General features: G+C 37.7%; 1 protein-coding gene and 1 non-coding gene across 15 annotated transcripts in view; both read left to right on the top strand.

Annotated features, from left to right (window-relative positions):
- The window catches only part of Lrrc7 (leucine rich repeat containing 7), a 477,706-nt gene that overhangs the window by 24,573 nt on the left and 431,241 nt on the right, over positions 1–21,892 (top strand). For 9 of the 14 annotated variants that reach the window (XM_052730907.1, XM_052730905.1, XM_052730904.1 and 6 more), the window contains exons 1-2: positions 12,493–12,524; positions 17,442–17,513. The exons of 4 other annotated variants lie outside the window; for them this stretch is intronic. In XM_052730907.1, coding sequence (XP_052586867.1) covers positions 12,508–12,524; positions 17,442–17,513 — 89 coding nt within the window. In that variant the 5' untranslated portion in view covers positions 12,493–12,507. Of the gene's footprint in view, positions 1–12,492; positions 12,525–17,441; positions 17,514–21,892 lie in introns of those variants that run through there. One more of the 14 variants, XM_052730896.1, reaches the window with a different exon arrangement.
- On the top strand, positions 11,460–11,590 carry LOC128106800 (small nucleolar RNA SNORA68). Its single transcript, XR_008216848.1, has one exon. It is a non-coding gene; the product is annotated as a small nucleolar RNA SNORA68 (small nucleolar RNA).

The following is a 21,892-nucleotide window of genomic DNA, read 5'->3' as shown; positions in this document are numbered from 1 at the left end:
GCCTGACTACTGGCCATTCAGTGTTTTATTTACTAAACAATCAGAGCAACACATTTGCCATACAGAACATCCCACAGCAACAACCTGTTATAAAAATTCTAGTTTCTTAGGGGTTGGGGAGTTAGCTCAGTGGTAGCTAGCAAGTACAAGGCCTTGGGTTTAGTCCTCAGCTCCAAAAAAAAAAATTCTAGTTTCTTTAAATAAATAATTAATTGTGTTCTAAAGTTCATTAAAAAGTCCCATAACAAATTTGATTATTTTGTGTCTCAAACTAGACTTTAAATAGAAGGCAGATCAAATTTCCTCATCTCCAAACTTCAATAATGGTGTCTTTCTGATGAAGTTATCAATATTAGATATGATAATGAAATAGAATAATCAACAAATCATTAATATATAGTAGAAGTCTTTTGTGGAGTTAGAAGCCCACTCTTTCATGCTGTTACATTATATTCTTCCATAGAACTTGAATGTATTAATCGGCAACTTATATGAGCAAATACTAATAATATTAACAATGGCTAGCAATCATTGTGCACAGCCATCCTCTCTGCACATTTTTCCTGAGAATATAGATTGTGTATACTCAGTAGTGGGGGGGGGCTCTGCATCTGCCTCAAAGTGCCTTTGCCAGAAACCACTTCCCCCAATGAGACACAGTGTTTAAAATATGCTCTTGTGTCATGATGGCAATGGGCCTTTAGGAGCAAGTAATTATACAGATTACTTCTTTGACCAGAATATCTGGCAAAAACAAGTTAAAGGAGGAAGAGTTCATGTTAGCTCATGGTTTCATATGTTTTCATTCATCATGACAAGGAAGAAATGGCAAAAGGAGACCCTGTCTGTGGAGGCAGGACTACTAACACAAGAGAAAACAGAGAGATCTGGACTTGAGACCAGAGTATGACCTACACCCAGTGATTTTTATATTACAACTGGGCTCCACCTCCTAAAGGCTCTATATCCCTTAAAGGAACAATACCTATTGTAGATCAAGCTTTCATACATGAGCCCATAGAGACCTTCTAGATTTAGGCCATAAGAACACTATTCTTAGTGTTTCTAAGGAATCAGGACATTTCCATTCACTAAGGAATCTCATCAGCTTATGTTGCTCAGTAAGGCTGTAAGATCCCAGCTAGAACAGCCAGGTTACTCTCCAGACTTAATGTCAAACATGAATGATAGGCACCAAAAGTAAATACAGGATAGGCTTTTTGTAGAAATGCAGTCTCTGAGTTCTGTTCAGTCTCATCCAAATGTAAGGATGGAAAAAATAACATAAAAACATTATTTTAAGAATCCGTAGTGTGTCATAGAAAATTACCATTAAGTATTATTAATTATGTTAAGAAATGGTGGTTAGAAACTGTATTTTGCTCACACATTAAGAACTTGGATTTCACATACAAAATCAAGTTTAATCTTTAGTATATCATGTTATAACTAATTGAAATATGAAAGGAAATTCTAAATAATTATATGAAAATAGTAAAATATACTTACTAGTGTTTCTGAGAACTCTTAAGAAGATGATTAACTTGTTTTCTGCCTCAAAACATTATAAAGATGTCCTCAAATAAGCATGCAAAAATCCCAGTGAGACTGAAGAGCAGTAATGTGGTCTATCACTGAAGTACCCCAACTTCACACACATTGTAGTTTCATTAGCTTACATTGGTATCCAGGGTTAACAAAAAAATCTTAGGTTGGCACCTCGTCAAAAAGGGGCAGTGGACAAGAAGCTACTTCTCAGAATGCTGTGTAGCAGGCTTTCATTTGAGCCACCAAGAAGCTCCCAAATCATGACATAGAGACTTGTTATTAATTATTAATGCTCGGCCTTATCTTATGCTTGTCCCACTAGCTCTTATAACTTAATTTAATCTGTTTCTCTTCATCTACATTTTGCCTCGGGGCTTTTTACCTTTCTGTCATTCTGGATGTCCTACTTTTTGTCTTCCTCCATATTTGACTGGCTGGCAGCTGCCCAGCTGGTTGGCCCTGGGCATTTCCCTCTTTTTCTCCCTTGTTCTCTCTCCTCCCTAGCCTCAATTTCTCCTCCTACTTATTATTTCTGCCCACCAACCCCACCTATCCCTCTACTGCCTAGGTATTGGCCATTCAGCTTTTTATTAGACCAATCAGGTACCTTAGGCAGGCAAATCAACACATTGTTGCATCATTAAATAAATGAAGCATAAACAAATTAACACATCTTTACATCATTAAACAAATGCAGCATAAACAAATGTAACATACCTTTGCATACTTAAAGTAATATTCTGCAACATAAATAAATGTTACACATCTTTACATAGTTAAAATAATATTCCATTACAGCGGTGTTTGCCTTATAGATGTAAAGAGGAAAAATCTCTCTGGCTAGCATAATAAATCACACAGGCTCTGAAGCAAGGCCACCTGAGCCTTAAGTAATTTCCCTATGGAAGGCAAAATAAAACAGAAGCATTCATGATGGATTATTTTCAGGGAACTTTTAATGGGATCTTTAGTGTCCAGACAGCTTACAGTGCCATATTTTTTTCATAAACCATATTACCTAGGTGTGTGTGTGTGTGTGTGTGTGTGTGTGTGTGTGTGTGTGTGTATAATCACGTAGCAAGAGGCTTTTCTGTATCCCACCCTGCACCTCAGCAGGCTTCAAAATAATCACTCAGAGGCTTACAATAATTATAAATGCTCAGCCATTAGCTTAGGCTTATTACTAACTAGCTCTTACACTTAAATTAACCCATAATTCTTATCTATGTTTAGCCATGTGGCTTGGTACCTTTTCTCAGTCTGACATTCTCATCTTGCCTCCTCTGTGTCTGGCTGGAGACTCCTAACTCCACCCTTCCTCTTCCAGAATTCTCCTAGTCTGGTTGCCCCACCTATACTTCCTGCCTTGCTACTGGCCAATCAACCTTTTATTAAACCAGTTTAAGTGACAAATCTTTACAGTGTACAAGAGCATTATCCCACTGTGTGTGTGTATGTGTGTGTGTGCGTGTATGTATATGTGTGTATGTATATGTGTGTGTGTGTGTGTGTGTATGTATGTATGTGTGTGTGTGTGTGTGTGTGTGGGGAGAGAGAGAGAGAGAGAGAGAGAGAGAGAGAGAGAGAGAGAGAGAGAGAGACTGGAAATTAAACAGAAATCAGTCTATGATTCAGGATTTATGATCAATTGAGACCTTAGATCTTCATTTTTGTTGTTGTTTTGAAGCAGGGTCTCCTGTAGTTCAGACTGGCTTTGAACTTACTATGTGATCAAGGATGACCTTGAACTCTTGATTCTTTTGTCCACACCCCAAGTTCCAGGTTTACAGATATACACCCCCCATGTCTGGTTATATGGTGCAAGGGTTCAAACCCAGGGCTTTGTGTGTGTTAGGCAAGTATTCTACACTGAGCTGTATCCTGTGCCCACCTCTGCATTTTTCATCCAATTAGAATCCAAAGGAATCTGATGGAGCAAAGAATGGACATTGGTGTGTCTATCAATCTGTCTGTGCATTGTCTTCCAAGGCTCCCACCATTCTCATTTAGAATTTTATTTCCTCTTTCATTCCCTTTTACCTTTTATGCTATATATATATACTTATGCAAGAATTATTGAGCCATGTTCCCTGTCTGAGATATAATGCAAGTGCAGTGATAGGATTCAATTCCAATTCCTTTATCAAGGGTTTACAGGGAGCAAAGGCTATTGCACTGTCTCCTGATTCGTGGATCAGGGAATCTCTGCAGTCTGGAATTTAACAGATGCTTCAATTTAGTGAAAGTGTTACAGGAAATTAAATCGTTACATGAAATCTACTTCAAAGGACCTAAGAATGCCACCTGGAATGGATCAAAACAGAAATTCCAAGAAGTTGTCTTGTAACCCAAAGACCCTGGTCAATGTTAAAAGAATAAAAAAGGTTTCCTTTTTTATTTTCTCCAAGACCAGACTTTTTGGAAACACTTGAACATTTCCATGACCTTTGAGTTCTAATCCATTATTTTCTAAGACCTATGCCAGCCACACACCACTGTAAATTTCCCCGTTAGATCCTGGACAAAGATTGTTTTGAGCACAGGACTGAAAACTCACCACAGTTTTCTGCCTACTAAGGCTTTGGCTACAGCATAGTTTGGTGGGTAAGGAGTATTATGAAAATTTAAGATTTCATCTTAGGAATGGAATTGCCAACAACTAAGGTGTAGATGTAATGATCATAGCTAATATCTCCACTTACTCTATGTGCTTTTATCATGCCTGGTATGTATTTAGCTTCCCAACATCACTGGAAAGAAGAAAAAATTATTTTCTAAACTACAAAGAAACTCTGCACTAATTGAGAAAGATGAGGTTTCCCCAGCATCTTAAGAAGCAGAGCTTAAGTCCAAACCCAGGAATGCCGACCTTTTAATACCATAAAAAGGTTTTAGCTTCTTATTTCTCACAAATTTCATATGTAACATTTTAAAAATCAGTTTTGTTTAGTTTATTTTTTGAGAATTTCATGAGTACTATATTGACATCAATCTCTCCCTCCCTTTTCAACCTCCCCTCAATTCCTCTCATATCCCTCCAAACTTTAAAATTCATGTCTTTTATGCTATAATTATTATTCTTGAATGTATTTGTATATAAGTTTATCAATACAACCTACTGAGATCATTTAATGTTGCTGATATAAGTTTAGAGCTGACATCTTGGGATTGTCTAACCTATCATGGGGCTCATCTCTGGAGAAGATTGATTCTCCCTCTCCTAGCAAACATTGACTGCCTGTACAGTTCTTCTAGAAATGAAGCCATGTAAGAACTTGCCCATTCATGTTGGTGAATCAATTGATGTTCTCAGTTGGTCTTATTTAGGCAGCCATTTTGCTCACATTTAAAATCAAATCCATTGACTTTGATGCATATAGCTTAGAGATGGTCTGAAAGGGGAAGTATAAGAATAGGCATTTGGTGATACAAGCTGCTTAACAATTGGAGTATTCTTAGTATTTATTTGGTAAATAATCTTATTTATACAATAAGTTCATGAAAAAAGTCACAGTAAAACCTAAGTAATTTTAATAATAAAATTGTAAAGATATATTTAAATATCTACTTCATTATTTATTTTATTTTATAATTTGTTAAAAATGTGTAATTCTTATTGTCTTCATGAAGTTGACATTCATTATAACTGTCCATCCTATACAAGCAGCTCTAGTGATCCAGATATTTTCTCTAATATCAGTAATATCACAGTACATGTTTATGTGCATACTTCTTTATCCCTTTTGTAGTTGGAATGAAATGGCCCAGGGAGTGACATTATTAGAATTGTGGCCTTGTTGGAGTAGGTGTGGCCTTGTTGAAGGAAGTATGTCATAGGGGATTGATTTTGAGGTTTCAGAAGCTCAAACCAGGCCCAGTGGGTCACTTTCTCTTATTATTTCATGCTGATCCAAATGTAGAATTCTCAGCTACCTCTCCAGCATCGTATCTACCTGAGTGCCACCATGCTTCCCACTAGCATGATAATGGACTGAACTTCTGAACTGCAAGGCATCCCCAATTAAATGCTTTCCTCTATAAGAGCTGCTGTGGTCATGGTGTCTCTTTACATCAATAGAAACCTGAACTAGCCGGGCGGTGGTGGCGCACGCCTTTAATCCCAGCACTCGGGAGGCAGAGCCAGGCGGATCTCTGTGAGTTCGACGCCAGCCTGGACTACCAAGTGAGTTCCAGGAAAGGCGCAAAGCTACACAGAGAAACCCTGTCTCGAAAAACCAAAAAAAAAAAAAAAAAAAAGAAACCTGAACTAAGGCAATCCCTTTATTGACCAACTTCACTTGTATCATTTATATTTATATAACATATAATTTATTATAAGTGAAATTGTGGTATAACAGATTGTGAACTTCTTATGGCTTTCTCTATATATTATCATTTTATTTTCATAAGGGTTTTGCTAACTATTAGCATTTAAAGTTTTAGTTTTATGTGGTATATATCTTGGAATGCAAACAATCACATGAGTGGTTTCTGTGCATTCTTCATAGTCAGGATGGGAAATTCTTCTCTGTTAAAATTTTTAACTGTCCTGGAAATCTTTGGAATGATTTTATAATCTTCTTTTTGGGACTTCACATTGAATCCACCCTCTCCTCCTTCCCTCCATCCTTCAGATCTATCCATACTCTGTCCACACAGAGCCTCATACTCACTCTGAGTTCTCATCACATCAGTCCTGAAATAGTCCAGCATCATCTTAGCAGATTTTTCTGTCACCCGTGTTATACCCTCCAACATCATTGTGTGTGCTGCCAAAAAGTATTTTTCTAAAAAAACTACTAATCCATTCAATATGTCATATCTGTTCATTGTCATATCATTTCAACCTTCCTTTTGCTTGAGTGAGCCCCACTCAAAATGAAAATATCATTACCTGAACCCTCCCAAAGAATGGGAAGGTGTCCATCCTGAGGATAGTCTCTCTTGTTACCATCAGATAGATGAGAGTTTATCTATATATTTGGCATTGCACTAGCCATTTTCTATAGCTTGATTCATTTAAACATGCAGCTATCTATATGGGGGGCACTATCATGGTCACACAGAATATAGCTCACCTGGGGTGGCTCCTTGGTGGATAGATGTGGTGAAGGATTCATTACTCCTCTAACCACAGTAAAAGTACAGATGCCACATCAGTGGCATGCTGCAATATGGGATTTGTATGGACACCCCACCATTTGCCTCTTTGAAAATGTTTAATATTTAACATCAATTGCATTACTTAAAGATTAGAATGTTTCTTTAACTTAATCTTTCACAATAAAGTACATTTTAAAAATAATCCATACTTAATAAAATATGTCTAGGTAATTGCCTACTCCTAAACTGTTGAAGTGCCTCATATAGAGGATATTGTGTAACTTAAAGTAAGGTCTAATTACCTCTGATGTGAATCTTCTATATCATCTTTAACCACACTGAAATGGAAGCATATGACAAGTCCTAATAATAAGAGCTCTTCATTTGTGGCAGGCTTTATTCCGGCTACTTGATTAAGAAGAGTTAATTTGTTCTTTACATGACACCAACATTCATTCATTCCATTTGAAAACTGAAAAAACAGGGTGGTTAGGTGATTTCTTTTTAAGGTGACACAGCACAGTAAGTGATGAGACTAGAATAAAAGCTGTGGGGATTTGGCTGTAGGACTATTGCTGTGCACCACTGTGTGAAAGCAGCTTCGTGCAACATCCCTAAAACTAGATTTGTCCTGGAAATGTGAAACTTTTGGCCTCTCCCCATGTTCAGCTGAGGCTCAAGCAGATTGGTATGTAAGATGTTTTAAATCTGTGTTGAAATTATGCAAACTGATGTGAGAAGTCTTAGCCTTAATGCATCTCCCAAAGAGCAGTGTTCCATGACTGGGTGGTGACTTTAAATGCAGACAGTTACAGCTTGAAGTTAAACAGACATCTCAAGTGAACAAGAATCAATCACTTGATTTACTGAAAACTGGACCACTATGTCCTTATTTAGAAATAGCCTTTTTAATATATCTTGCATCTAATCAGAGAACAGGAATGATAATAGACAATATCAAATAAATTTGCACAGTTTATCCACAAATGTGCCTTGAATTCCTTCCAGAGTGAATGGAGAGGAGCGATATGTATACAGCATCTTCTCTCCCTTTCTTCCTCTGATGCCAGAGTTCTGCAGTGCACCAAGAGCTGATAACATCATAGCACTGGTGGAACCTGCAGCCACTCCATGGTATGCTCGTGGCACTGCTCAGAGCAATCAGCTTCAGAAAATTTCATTGGCTATATTATAAAACTGAATAATGTAAACCAATAAATATTTGCTATCTAAATTTCCACTTTCTAATATCTTTCCCTATGGATAGTATTTTAGGTGAAGGATAAAATAAAAAATAAAGGACTGGTTTTAAGAATTCCTACTGTATTTCTTCTTCAATCTTTAAATAGCTTCTATGTCCCCATCAAATGAGAAGATTTACAAAAGAGAATGAGGGCCTGTGGCTGTATTGGCTAGTTGTATGTCGATTTGATACGGGCTAGAGTCATCTGAAAAGAGGGAACCTTATCTGATAAAATGTCTTCTTAATACTGGGGTGTAGGCAAGCATGCAGGGCATTTCTTAATTAGTGACTAATGAGGGAAGTCTCAACCCGTTGTGCATGGTTTGCCTGCTCTAAACAGGTGGTCCTTGGTGTGTAGCACGAATCTTAAAAGTTCTTATTAATAAAAACAAACCTGATGCCAGGTACTGGGGTTAATGCTGGAAGACCAGAGAAGCAGAACAAGCCACAGCCACCTCACCTTGCCAGTTCCTCAGCTGATCCTGTTTCCTCAGACTGGAAGCTTCTGAGTCCTCATCCAGAATGAATCTCAGCTGAACTGTTGCTCAAAAGCCTAAAAGTTTAACCAGCTCTAGTTCCTGGTCCTCACGCCTTGTATACCTTTCTGCTTCCTGCCATCACTTCCCGGGATTAAAGGCACGAGTCACCATGCCTGGCTGTTTCCAGTGTGGCTTTGAACTCACAGAGATCCGAATGGATCTCTGCCTCCTAAGTGATAGGATTAAAGGCGTGTGTGCCACCATTTTCTGGCCTCTATATCTAGTGGCTGTCCTGTCTCTGACCCCAGACAAGTTTATTAGGGTGCACAATATTTTGAGGAACATAATATCACTACACTTGGTGCTATAAGAAGTCATTCTGAAAAGGCCATGAGACAAAACCAGTAAGCAACACTTCTCTGGCTCCTGCATTGGCTCCTGCCTCTAGATCCCTACACAGTTTCCATTCCCACCTTAGCTTCCCGCAGTGCAGTGTGACTCAGGATACATAAGTCGAATAAATCCCCTTCTCTTCAAGCTGCTTTTGGCCACAGTGTCTCATCACACCAATAGAAACCTTAACTAAGACAGTGGCCTTCCTAGTAGTCCGATCCCATCACAGGCTAGCTAGCCTTGGATGGGCTACTTGACTTTGCTGAGTCCCAGGTTCTTTATCAATAGGAAAGATTACACGCCAGTAGATGTGATTGCTGGGAGTCACAAGAGTCACAGACAACATATGTAAATAATATGACTTATTGTCTAATATAAAATGGAAAAATCTGTGAAGTGTCCACTGTGGTTTTCTGTCTTCACCCTTCCAGCCCTTGTCTACTTCTTCCAGAAACTATAGTTTTTCTTTTTCAGTTTAACAGGAGTAGCCTCATGAGCTCCAATTTGAGTAATGTATCTTCCAGATTTAATTTGAATCCCAGCATTAAACAGTGTGCCAAACACCCAGGGAAATGACTGGTGTGTAATAAATTGTCAATAAGTTGCTGTCCAGTGAAATATCTATGGTCCTGGGTTTCAAAATGCATGGAGAGAAAGTGCAGAGTGAAGCTTTCTGGAGAAGGCTAATCGGATTGGCTTTTTCTACATTATGTCCATTTACCTTTCCTTCAAAACAGTTTCTTGGATATTAATTCAAAGAGTTGATCACATACAATGGAATAGTTGGTGTTGATGTTTTTATTATAGTTTTCATCTTTTCAAATACTGTGTTCCTCAGTGAAGTCATTTCAATCATAACTGTGGAACACAGGTAGAAATGAAGCCAGGCAATATGACCCATTGCCTCCAAATGAATAACTACCAGAGAACTTCCAGAAGACCTAATTCCTTCCTCTTTTGCAAGTCTCTGTTAATGGGCAAGGTGAATGAAGCTAACTTTAATGTGTTTTACCATTAACTAAAACATACATGAAAAGATGTGTTTAGCCACAGTAACATAAATTACAGCTTTCTAATAAAGCCAGGCCTTCTCTCTGTTGCTAAGGACTGGCAGATTTCTAAGCTTCATTTCTCTGTAACCCTGAGACTAAATTTCCAGGAATATGTAAAACAATAAAATGATAAGCAGTATGCCTTGATCTGGTTAAAAAAGAAAAACTAAAACATGCAATGACAGTGATGTCTTGTGCTAACAGCACAACTCAGGACAGGTAAACTTTACAAAGCCCTTGAATGTTAAGTTGGCATGTAGTAGGCACCAGGGAGAACTCACTATTATATTCAGCAGATATGTAAAATTCTCTCATTGTACAGGAGATTTTTTTCATAGGAATATTGCAAAAGTTTAGGTTTTGAGGTATATGCTGTGTTTCTCCAGGGAAGTCTTGTCTCATCAACTGAATTTCTTCCAGCAGATACTGTGAATATGTTATTGAATGCTGTGGCTATGAAATATGATTGATGCAGAATACAATAAAAAAATTTCAATTACCAGTATTATACCTTATAATCAGAAAATATCTTCTACTCACTTTGCTGTACATAGCTATCCTGTGAGGGAGATGAGACTCCTCCTGTATGCTGAATGTAAAAAATAGTAGCCATGGAGTTGGTGTGGAGATCGGAGGCAACCAAGGAACATTACCATGAACCAGTGAGGGGCAGAACTGTCAGAGTGCAGCCTTTGGGTTTTGTTGCATGAACCTTTCCACTATGTCATGAAATGGGAGACAGAGACAGAGACAGAGACAGACAGAGAGACAGAGAAATTGAGATTCAGGATTTAGTTAATGACTAGGGTATGGTCAGTCAATATCTCCTGGGGCTGGAAGGCAAGAGATAAGCTACAGGTCAAGTCTGAGAAGTCTGATGGCCAAATTCTTCCTTACAAAGGAAGCATTAAAGTTTTCTCTTTTTAAAGTTTTTTATGCATGTGAACCACATTGTCTGGTGCATACAGAGTCCAGGAATGGGAACTGGATTCCCTGAAACTGGAGTTGCTGACCGTTTGAGCAACCACGTGGGAGCTAGGAACAAAATCTATGTGCTCTGCTAGAGTAGCAAGTGCTCTCTCCTAACCTCTGAACCATCTCAAGCCCCAATACTGAATTTTCCCAATAAGACTTTACACAGACTGGATAAAGCTACCATATTGCAGAAAATAACATTCTTTATTCAAAGTACATTGACTTAAGTGTGAATCTCATCCTATAAGCACCTTAATGAAAACAAATGTTTAGTCAGCTAGCTACAGGAGCTTGGTGGTCTAGATAATATACATATAAATTTAACCATTGCACATCCCAAAGTGTCTCTTGCGACCATGTGCACAGGGACACTGAATGCAGTTACTTAGTTTGTGGATACCAATCATGACCTGCTGCATTCTCAGGCCAGGCTTCTGGTGCTTCTGTTCAACATTGGGATTCACCCATCTGAGCTTCTTAATCTCTTTTATGTCTACCAATATTCAGACTATTTTAGGTCACAGTGCAATTAATATTATTTTTTCACTCATTTCTTACCTGACTTAGCATGGTAAATGAAGCATGAGTATTAGCTTATATGTGCCTGATGCTCTAGGAAGAGTCTCATTTAAAAGAAAAGAAAAGGAATTAATATAAAAATAGCTTATGGCACCCAACCCAAGAACTACCGCTGCCTGTAGTGGCTGTTTAAACAGTGGTGCGCACAGCAAAGGGGCTTCGTCGCCTTTGGGAGGCTGTGCGGTGCCCCACAGAGTGAATCAGGAGGTTCTACAGTCCTGGAAAAAAAAAGAAAGAAAACTAGCCTAGAGATGTTTTCTTTATCTAAGTGTTATGGTCCACACAGGGAAGAAGTAGAACATATCTCAGCTTGACAAATGGAGAAACAAAGCCTCTGAGAAGGTCAATAACCAGCCTAGTGGCTGCCGCTCACCCACATTTCTGGGGCTCAGTATTCTTTCAATTTTCCTACATGTGCCTACAATTCCATGCTCTGAAGAGTCAGACAGCTCTCCTGGCTGCTTGTTACAGTGTTGTTCTTTAGTCTATAAGACTACACAGGGTAGGTTTTCTCTGGAAACTACACAGAATTGCTGGGGATGTGTTACTCCAGTGTTTACTTTATAAACCTGGCCATGACAATATAGAATAAATTCTTTATTTCCTAAACTATGTTGTAAGCTGTTTATCAGGTTTTTTTTAAATTTGGCGCAAAACTGGCAATGAAATACTTATTTTCAAAAGCTTTAGAAAATGATATTTCATTCATCAGGAAGTTCCTCCAACAGATGAAAAGGAATCTGGTGTAAGTGACATCTGGTGGCCTTGGAACCTGGGTCTAGCCATTGCTCTTTGTGCACTAGATAGTGAGATGACATTAAATGCAATGGATGGTGCTCATGACACCCCGTCTCCTCCTTCCCTAATGGCCATGCCCCAGGTATTTGCATTGCCTACAAGTGTTAAAGAAGGGTGTATTTATTTCCAGCTGCAGAGCTGAGCAAGTTTGCTCCCACCTATAATGACCTTTCAACCTCTTTGTAAATGTTGGCTTAGACCCAGTTCGGAGACATGATAGGAAGTCTGCAAAACAGTTCATTACAAGGAAGAAACAGAGCAAGTGCCTCTGAGCAGAACAGGAAGATGGGAGCCAGAAGGTTCCTTTTAATGTTCTAAAGCCACTCTGCCTCTTGATATGATCATCTATGTCAGGTAATATAGCAGTCCTTATTTCTTGTTAAACAACTATTTATTTTATAATTAATTTAGATTTGTATAAAACTTCAAAGATAAGTGGGGTACATTTGCCCATATCAACTTCTTTTACAGTCTTGTATTAATTTACCATAGTTAATTGACCTATATTGATATGTTACTATTAAGTACAGTCTATATTTAGACTTCCTGGGGTTTTAATTTAACATTGATTTTTAAGTTATTGATTTCCATTATTAATTTCAAACCTTTATTTTGTGTTATTGTGCTAGTTTTCTGAGGCTGTAAGTTCCCCCACACCAGGTGACTTGAACAGGAATTTGGTACTGTGAAGTGGTGAGGCAGGAAGCTGCAAATTAAGGTGTGAGACAGTGAGTTCCTCTACATGGTTCTAACAGATTATTAGTCTACTCCAGGCTTCCTTCATAGTGGTTAGGGCTCTGGAAACCCATGGCAGTCCTTGGCTGATGCCCACATAATCCCAATTCTAAGTTTTTCTTCACAGGGCTAGCCCTTCAGTGTCTATCCCTTTCTCTACCTGTGTCTTCACAGAGCTTGCTCCTTGAGTCCTTTTCCCTTTTTCTGCCCTCTTATATTATAACTCCTGATTACATTAGGACCCACCATAAGTCCACTATGTTATCTCAAGATCCAAAGACCACATTTCCAAATAAGGTCTTATTCAGTAATAAGGTTTTGATGTATGTTTTGAAGCCAGTGTTCATCTCAGTGCAGATAGCCTAGAAAGTAAAATTCAGATAAGTCAGAAATAAATCCATAAATTCTCTTGTAAATAATTTGGCATGCTAAAATAATTGTACATTAAAGTATTTTCACTACATAAAAGAATAATTCCTATACCTACTATAGCTTATGTTTATAATGTCTCATTACTGGAATAATTTTACTAGATATTTACACACATAATTTCTGCTTAACTAGTATCTTAATCCTCAAAACAAATGGGAACATTAGCTTTTAAGAAAAATAAGTAGGAATTCCCATTTCATTTATTGGATTGTAGATTCTAGGATCTAGATGTTTGTTAGTAACTCTTTAGTAACCTTCAAGTTTCTTGTTTTAATTTAATTTGTGATGTGTTCTTTGGAAAATACAGGATATAGTGGCAAACAAGGCAGCACCATGACTTCCTGTTCTAAGTTGAACATGAACCCTTCTTTCATCCTTAGGAGCCCTGTGTCCTTGTGATACTAAACAATAATTCCAGTTTTCGTCCCCCCAAAGTTAGTTAGAAAATAAATGAATTCTTTCTTCAAGTATAAAAATACTTATTAAAACTCAAATACCAGGCTTATAATTGCTTTTTTTTGCCTTTTCAAGTTTTTGATATTGTATAATATGTGTTGATTTTTTTCCATTTCTTTGGACCCTGGTAAATAAATTATATTCTTGGGAATTTTAAAGAGGGGAAAAGTTGATGCAATTCTATTTCCATTAAAGACACATTTTTAAAAATCCAAATCATGGCCTTTACATTGTTAGAATTTTCATAGATACATATTTTTTCAAATTAAAAAATCTATAACCTCACATCTCTCAAAAATTATCCAGTATACTAATTTTATTTTATATAGCCTAGCCATTGTTGATTTAATTCTAGTCCACTAAGACAAATGCCATTATTTTACCTTGGAACTAAAAAATAAAATCATTTTCACCACAAATAAGTGGACTTTAAAAAAATCACATCTTTTAAAGTCAACCAATAGTCCCTCTCATGGGTAAAAGGCAGCTGAGTTGTAGAAGTGATCTGCTGAAGCAAGACAGAGCACTTAACACCTTAGCTTGATTTAGTAGCCTGAATTATTGGATTATCTGTAACAGAAAGCAAAACCCTGGGATAACAGCATTAAGGACAGCTTTTGTTTTGATGAAGGATTGTAGTATTTTGGCAACTGTCTCTGTGATTCGATCAGTTTTGCTGTAATTATTTGTCAGTAGTTCTAAATATGCCAGTTTCCCTGTTTTGCTTCCATTATGTTATCTCACTGGCAGCAGGTTTTAGGGTAACTTGGCTACTGTAAGATTTGTGGGATAAAAATAACACAGATTAAAAAGTGCCTGTAGAAGTCAAGCTATTGACTGTGAGGGATGCTAGAAAATAAAAATGACAGATCATTCATTCACATAGGTTCTAAACTTTCTAAAATTTGTGTTGTTACTACAAGGTACCCAATTTACCAAATTGTTAAAACCTCCCTTGAGGGCTGGAGAGTTGATTCACCTGTTAAAAGCATTTGTTGCTATTGCATTGGACCTGGGTTCAATTACCAGCACCCACATGGAAACTTAGACCCTTCTGTACCTTTAGTTCCAAGGATCCAACACCCCCTTATTAAGACCTCATCAGGCACCAACCACATACTCGCTACACATACATGCAGGTAAAACACTCATACACACAAAATAAAATAAAATTGTTTTTAGCTGGGCAGTAGTGGTAGCACACACCTTTAAGCACTTGGGAGGCAGAGGCAGGAGGATCTGTGTGAGTTTGAGGCTAGCCTGGAACAAAGCTAGTTCCTGGACAGCCAGGACGGTTACACAGAGAAACCCTGTCACAAACAAACAAACAAATAAGTAAATAAATAAATATAAAAAATGTTTTTAGTCTAAAGAAATTTTTCCTTAAAATAAATGAGACAAAGCTCTGTCATTGGAATTGTCTATAGATTGAGTTTGCCTGAACACTGGTGTCCAAAGTGAATTTCTGATCTGTCTTGAGAAAAACTGGTAGTAGCTCTTGGAATGGTCCCCTTTTTCTAGAAGCAGCTTCTTGAAGAGGACCTGGTTAGTCATTCATGAGAAAGCCCAGATGCTGGCCACTGCTGAGGCCTTTCCCAAAGTTGTATATTCCCAGTGGACTCTTCTTGTTCTGAAATTGCTCTTTCCTTAAACACAAATAACCCGCACCTAATAAGTGTGTGGCACTGTTCCTCCTGAGGGAATAGCTGTAGGATGAATCCCAGAAACATCCAGTAGAAGTACGACTGTATTTGGAAATGTTGTTTTAAATGTTTAAAAACAAACTTTAAGAACTGTGAAAGCCCCCCACCCTGCAATTTCATCGAGTAGTTAGCTTCCCTGTGGCTTCTGTTAGCCTCTTGCCTACAGTCAGGTTGCTAAACCTGGGCTTTTTTGTAGGCTGATCTTTTGGGTTTGTCTCTCTCATTTAAATTATACCTTTGGCAAATCTAAAATGAGAATTTTGTTGTCTGGATAAATTCTCAACAGCATTCAAGTGTTAGATATTACTTGCCAATTTACAGTTTAAAAAGACGGTGTCTTTAACAATTCCCTTTCATTCATTTTTTTATGTCTTCATTACTATTCTGAAAGGAATGTCTCTAAGGCACCTTTCCTTAATCATCTCATGCCTCAGTCCTCCTTCCCATGTTCTAAAGACTATGGCAGCATAGCTATAGCTTTAGGACTTCTGAAAATTCATTTGAACTTCCCTAAGGTGCTTGTTATTTGGCTGATGGGAGGTAATACTATAATGCAACCCTGAAGCCAGCTGGTAGAAGCAGAGTCCATTTAACCAACCATGCTACTATGGCCCCTTAATACTATTATTAAAAAGTATTTCAGAGTAGAAACTTGCCATATCTAGTTTCAGTAAGATGAATTGCTAAACAGTCTCATTAATAAAAAAAAAAAAAACCCAGAGCCAGATATTGGGGTGAAAACCGAGAGATCAGAGTAATAGATCAAGCCACAGCCAACCTCACCTTACCTACTCCTCAGTCTCCAAAGAGACCTACTTTCTGTATACCCACACCTATATGCCTTCTATCCCTGCCATCTCATTTAGTTTCTCCGCCCAGCTACATCACTTCCTCTTTCTGCCCAACTCTGTCACTTCCTGTCTGTCTGTACAGACCTCTAGATCTTTATGGTTTTGTTGTTTTTTTTGGGGGGGGTGTTTGTTTGTTTTTGTTTTTCGAGACAGGGTAGCTTTGCGCTTTTCCTGGATCTCGCTCTGTAGACTAGGCTGGCCTCGAACTCATAAAGATCTGTCTGTCTCTGCCTCCCGAGTGCTGGGATTAAAGGCGTGCGCCACCACCGCCTGGCTAGATTTTTATGGTTAACTAGTGTTGGAATTAAAGGCATGTGTCACCATGCCTGGCTCTGTTCCTAGTGTGGCCTTGAACTCACAGAGATACAGACATTTCCCTGCCTCCTGAGTGACAGGATCAAAGGTGTGAGCTACCATTGCCTGACTTCTATGTTTAATATAGTGGCTGGCTTTTTCCTCTGATCCTCAGTGAAGCTTCATTGGGGTACACAGATAAAATATCACCACAAATATCTGCCAACAAATCAAGTAAATATTTACATTATTTTTAAAAATAATATTTTATTAATTCTTTGAGAATTTTATTCATTCATATAATATATTTTCATTATCTTAACATTTGCATTCTTACAATAGACTAGAAGTTTCATTTAATGATGGAAATACAGGAAGGGTGTAATTATCTATTAATACTACCCAACATTCTCTCCATGAGCTTTAATGTAAGGAAGACACCCTTCTGATTTAGAACAGATATTTAGCTTTATGTATGAGGATTATCTAAAATAACATAGCTGATAGAATTTTAATTATCTAAAATAACATAGCTGACATTTATTAGAGTGGCTTACAAGCTGTGGTCCAGCTAATGCAACAATGGCTGTCTACCAATAGTAGACCAGCAATCCAATAGTCGTTCAGTTCATGAGGCTGGATGTCTCAACTGGTCTTCAGTCTGTGTTGGAATCACAAAAAAGTAGATTCTAATACCAATGAAGGAATGCCTCAGCAATAGGGTAGATAAACTTGCTAGTGAAAGTAAGGGAAAGTGGGCAAAACACAATATCTTCCTTCTTCCATGTCCTTTTTTGTAGGCTGCCACCAGGTGGGAAGATATGGATCTTCCTTCCCACCTCAGAGGATCCAATCAAGAAAATCCCTCACAGGTATGCCTACCTTCTTGGATTTTAGTTGATTCCAGATATAGTGAAACTGACAACAAAGACTGGCCATCACATTTTGCATAGCAAGAAAAAATAATTTTAACTACAAATTTCATATAGCTTAAATAAAATGTGATTTTACAAGATTTTTATTTTCCCATAAGAAACATGCCCAGGTCTTGGGATCGTTGAAGATGAAGCAGAGGCACCATGAAAACCTCTGGCTTTGCAGGTTGAAGAAAAATGAACCTATGAAAGCAAAGAGGAAGATGAGAGGAAGGGGATGAACTCTACATTTGACCTTGGGCTGTTTATTACAGCTCTTAGAATCTTGCTTCCAGTCTATGCATTCAGCTAGATGGTACTTTATCCTCTGATGATTCAAATCTGATTCACTTCTACATGTTCATAAAGGGGATTAATTAAGCACAATAGCAGAAACATTAGTCTTTGCATGTTTTCAATCTCTTCTGACAAAAAATTTTACTATAAAGAAAAACCAACTGATAGTAGTCCCCAGAAATACAAACAGGCAGTACAGGAGTTTAAAAGCACCTCCTTAGTATGAGTATTACAATTGCTGCTTTATAGGTGAAGAAGTTGGTGTCTGAATAGACTGAATAACATAGGCAATGGAGCCTATCTATAAGATGACCTGGCTTTATTATAACCCATGTAGCTTCAAAACCTTGTTTTTACTAAAGTGAATAATACTTTTTTAAAGTTAAAACGTCTAAAAAGCAGTATATGTGTTGTGGGGTGTGTGTGTGTGTGTGTGTGTGTGTGTGTGTGTGTGTGTGTGTGTGTGTATACGTGTGTACGTGTGTACATACTCTATTCATTCTTTTCTTTATGGTGAAGTTTTGTGTTTTAATTAAGTACTACTCCAGAAAGCACTGAGTTACTGTTTATACAGAACTTCATTTTGTACACTGCCCTCCAGAATAATTTTCCATATTTTTTCACACATACAAAGCAAGGATAAAGAATGTTAAAATGGAGCCTGAGTAGACTATAGCCCAATTCAGCTACAGTCATGGTTCTGCTCGTCTTGTTCCATGAAGACTGACATTAACTTGCTCAAGGTAGTCTAAAGAAGAATCAGTGTTCTGTTATTTCACCTGCAGCATTGTGGGGTACAACGTATAAGGAGAGGCATGGAGCTTCTATTATGAGTTCTTGCTTTTTTCTTGTAGAAGACACAGGGCCATTTTCCCTCAACAATTTTTTGTGATCAAGATTTAACTAATCCTTTGTAATGATGTTTAAGCAATTGAGTTATCCTTTTTGTTCTGAAATACTGATGGTTAGACTGAAGGTATAAAGGGGTTCATATTTGCTTTAGAAGGGTCTGAATATTCCTTGGATCTACCACAGGGATTTTCTCAGTTCAGTTTGCCCATTTTGCCCATTTTCATTGTTGCTGATCATGAGATCCAGACTCTTGCCCTTCAGTCTATATATAACCCCCCTCCTTATTCTCTAGCTTCATTAGGAACTTGTTTTACATTTATATGAATTCTAGATTTTTTTAAAGTTATACTTATTAACCCTTTGACTTATTTATATTATTTGGCTTTGTAGTAATTTTAAATTTAATTTAATATTATAAAAATACATTGCTATAGTCAATTCTTGTTATTCATACTTATGCCATGTAATATAGTAGAGTTGCAACTTCAGAGTCTGAGTCAGTGAGTTCCAAAGCAAGGATTATAAGGGAAAGGCAAATGTAGGCTCATATAAACCTTTGGTTATACCTTCATTGACTGATCAGTACATAACCTTGTTTTATAAATGTTTCTGTTTAAAGACAAATTGCTCAACATTTAAATTTTCAATTATTTAGCTTCTATTTTATGTGTACGAATTATTTACTCACATATATGTCTGTGTACCACATTTGTGTCCAGTGCAGACAGTTTTGTGTTTCCTAGAACTAGAGTTTTAGACATTTGTGAACTACTATGTGTGTCTTCTGCTAGAGCAACAAGTTCTTTTAATCACTGAACAATCACTCCAGGCCCTCTCAACATATTTTTGTTGGTTCATTAACATTGGGCTTTTGTCCAACAACACTGTAACTGCTGCCTCAGTGATCCTTCCTATCACACACCATTTTTACATGGATATATATATATCAGTCTTCTTTTGTATAGGGGCTGGACAGTGCTTTGACATTATACTGGGGCCATGTAAATCACAACCACAAGAAGTGAAAACGCTAAAGACCACAAAACGTTGTTGTTTGATTTCTGAAGGTCTTATAATAAAAAACCCAGAGCCTGATATTGGGGTATATGTTGAAAGGTCAGAGAGACAAAGGAACAAGCCACAGCCACCACCTCTTACTTCACCAACTTTTTAGCCTGAAAAGGCTTTCTAGCCAAAAGGCCTCTAGCCGAAAGGAGTTCCTCAGCCAACAAGGCTTTGGTTCCTTTCTCCTCACACCTTATATACCTTTCTCTACCCACCATATCATTTCCTTTCTCAACCTCTCTAGTGCTGGGATTAAAGGCATGTGTGCTTCCCAAGCAAAGGCATGAGATCTCAAGTGCTGGGATTAAAGGCATGTGATTCCCAAGTGCTGGGATTAAAGGTGTGTGCCACCACTGCCTAACTCTGTTTCTCTCCTAGACTGAGTCAATCTCATGTAGTCCAGGATGACTTTGATCTCACAGAGATACAGATGGATCTCTGCCTCTAGAGTGCTAGGACTAAAGGTGTGTGCCACCACTGTCTGGCTTCTATGTTTAATCTAGTGGCTTGTTCTGTTCTCTGATCTTCAGGCAAAGTTTGTTAGGGTACACAATATATCACCACAAAAGGAACCTGTGTTTATTATGGATGAGTCACTGAAACACGAAAGCAAAGACAGCTCAGTTGGACATGTGTACACTGAGTCGTCAAAGTCAGCAGCTTCTCTGTTCACAGATGCCTATAAAAGCACAGCAGGTGTGGGTGTTTGTCTGGCAACTGAACTTCTGTAAGTAGGCAACTTCGGAAACTAAAGATAATATGCCATCTTTCATTCCATGCTTTTCTCTTTGCTTTTCTCTATTACCCACATTTAATGGTGTCTTAAAGAAATTTCTATGCTGCTTTTATAGCATTAACCAATATTTCATTAAAAAGAACTTTATTTAAACAAAATAAAATTAAAATAAAACATAAGGCTGGTGTTTTCTGCAATAAAAGGACATACTATAGGTTTTTAAGACTTTGAGGATTAAAACTACTGCATCAAAACTTGGTCTTATTTGACATTAAAAAATCACCACAGCCAGGCATGATGGAGTACGCACTTAACCCCTGTATTCCAGAGCATTGGCAGGTGGGACTCGGTGAGTTCTAGACCAGCCTGGTATTCAGTTTCCTGGCTGCCAGAGCTACACCATGAGATCCTGTCTCAACCTTCCCTCTTCCTTTCTTCTAATCCAGAAAAACAATTGTATTTTATATGTGATTTTCTGAGGGTTTTGTTGGGTTTTTCGTTTGTTTGTTTTCGCTGGAAAAAACTAATAAAAGCTAATAAACAACTTCCTGGAAAAATATCTGAATACTTAGAAGTTAAGTTTTAAAATTTTAAAATTTGGGTTATTAGACATTTGATTACATGGTTTAATTAGTAGGAAGTGGTCATGAGGAGAGTTAGACATAATCCATTATGAAATGTTTATAATGAGAAGAGGTTTTCTCTGACAGTTTTGTTACTGACTGTCCTGATTAGTTATCTATTGACTTGACAGAAGCTAGAGTTACCTGAGAAGAGAAACCACGATTGAAAAAATTCCTTCATCAGGTCGGTCTATGGACAAGTTTATGGGATATTGTCTTGATTAAGGATTGATGTGGGAGGACCCAGATCACTGGGGATTTCCCACCTCTGCAAAGGTCATCTTGAGGAGTATAAGAAAGCAGGCTGAACAAGCTGTGTCGAAAAAGTCAGAAAACAGCATTACTCCATGGTCTGTGTTCTAGTTCCAGACTTCAAGTTCCTGCCCTGACTTTCTTCAATGATGGAATGTGACCTAAAAGTTGTAAAATAAAATAAACCCCTTCTTCTCCCAAATTGCTTTGAAGTAGTACTCATATAGTGAAGGAATAGGAAAGGACGGTTTAGTTTTGGGAATTTATTCTATATAATATAATTAAATTTCATGAAATATTTCTAATGCTTTTAACTTAGTTTTATAAGCTAAATTTTATAAACTAAAGTTTAAGGACTTAAATAACTTCCCTAAATCAAAGACCTTGCCCAAGGTCAGAGAGCAAGTAAATGGTAAAGCCAAAATTTGTCTTTCTGCTCCTCACAAAATAATATCATTACATGAAACAGCTCTTTGCTGTAGCTATTTCAGTCTCACATTTTGACCTGTCTA

This window comes from Peromyscus californicus, unplaced genomic scaffold (assembly GCF_007827085.1).
Source record: "Peromyscus californicus insignis strain IS unplaced genomic scaffold, ASM782708v3 Scaffold_9__1_contigs__length_137607984, whole genome shotgun sequence".
In the NCBI taxonomy this organism is placed as follows: domain Eukaryota; kingdom Metazoa; phylum Chordata; class Mammalia; order Rodentia; family Cricetidae; genus Peromyscus; species Peromyscus californicus.
The sequence above is the reverse complement of the archived record's forward strand: the minus strand, read 5'-3'. Positions and strand labels throughout refer to the sequence as shown.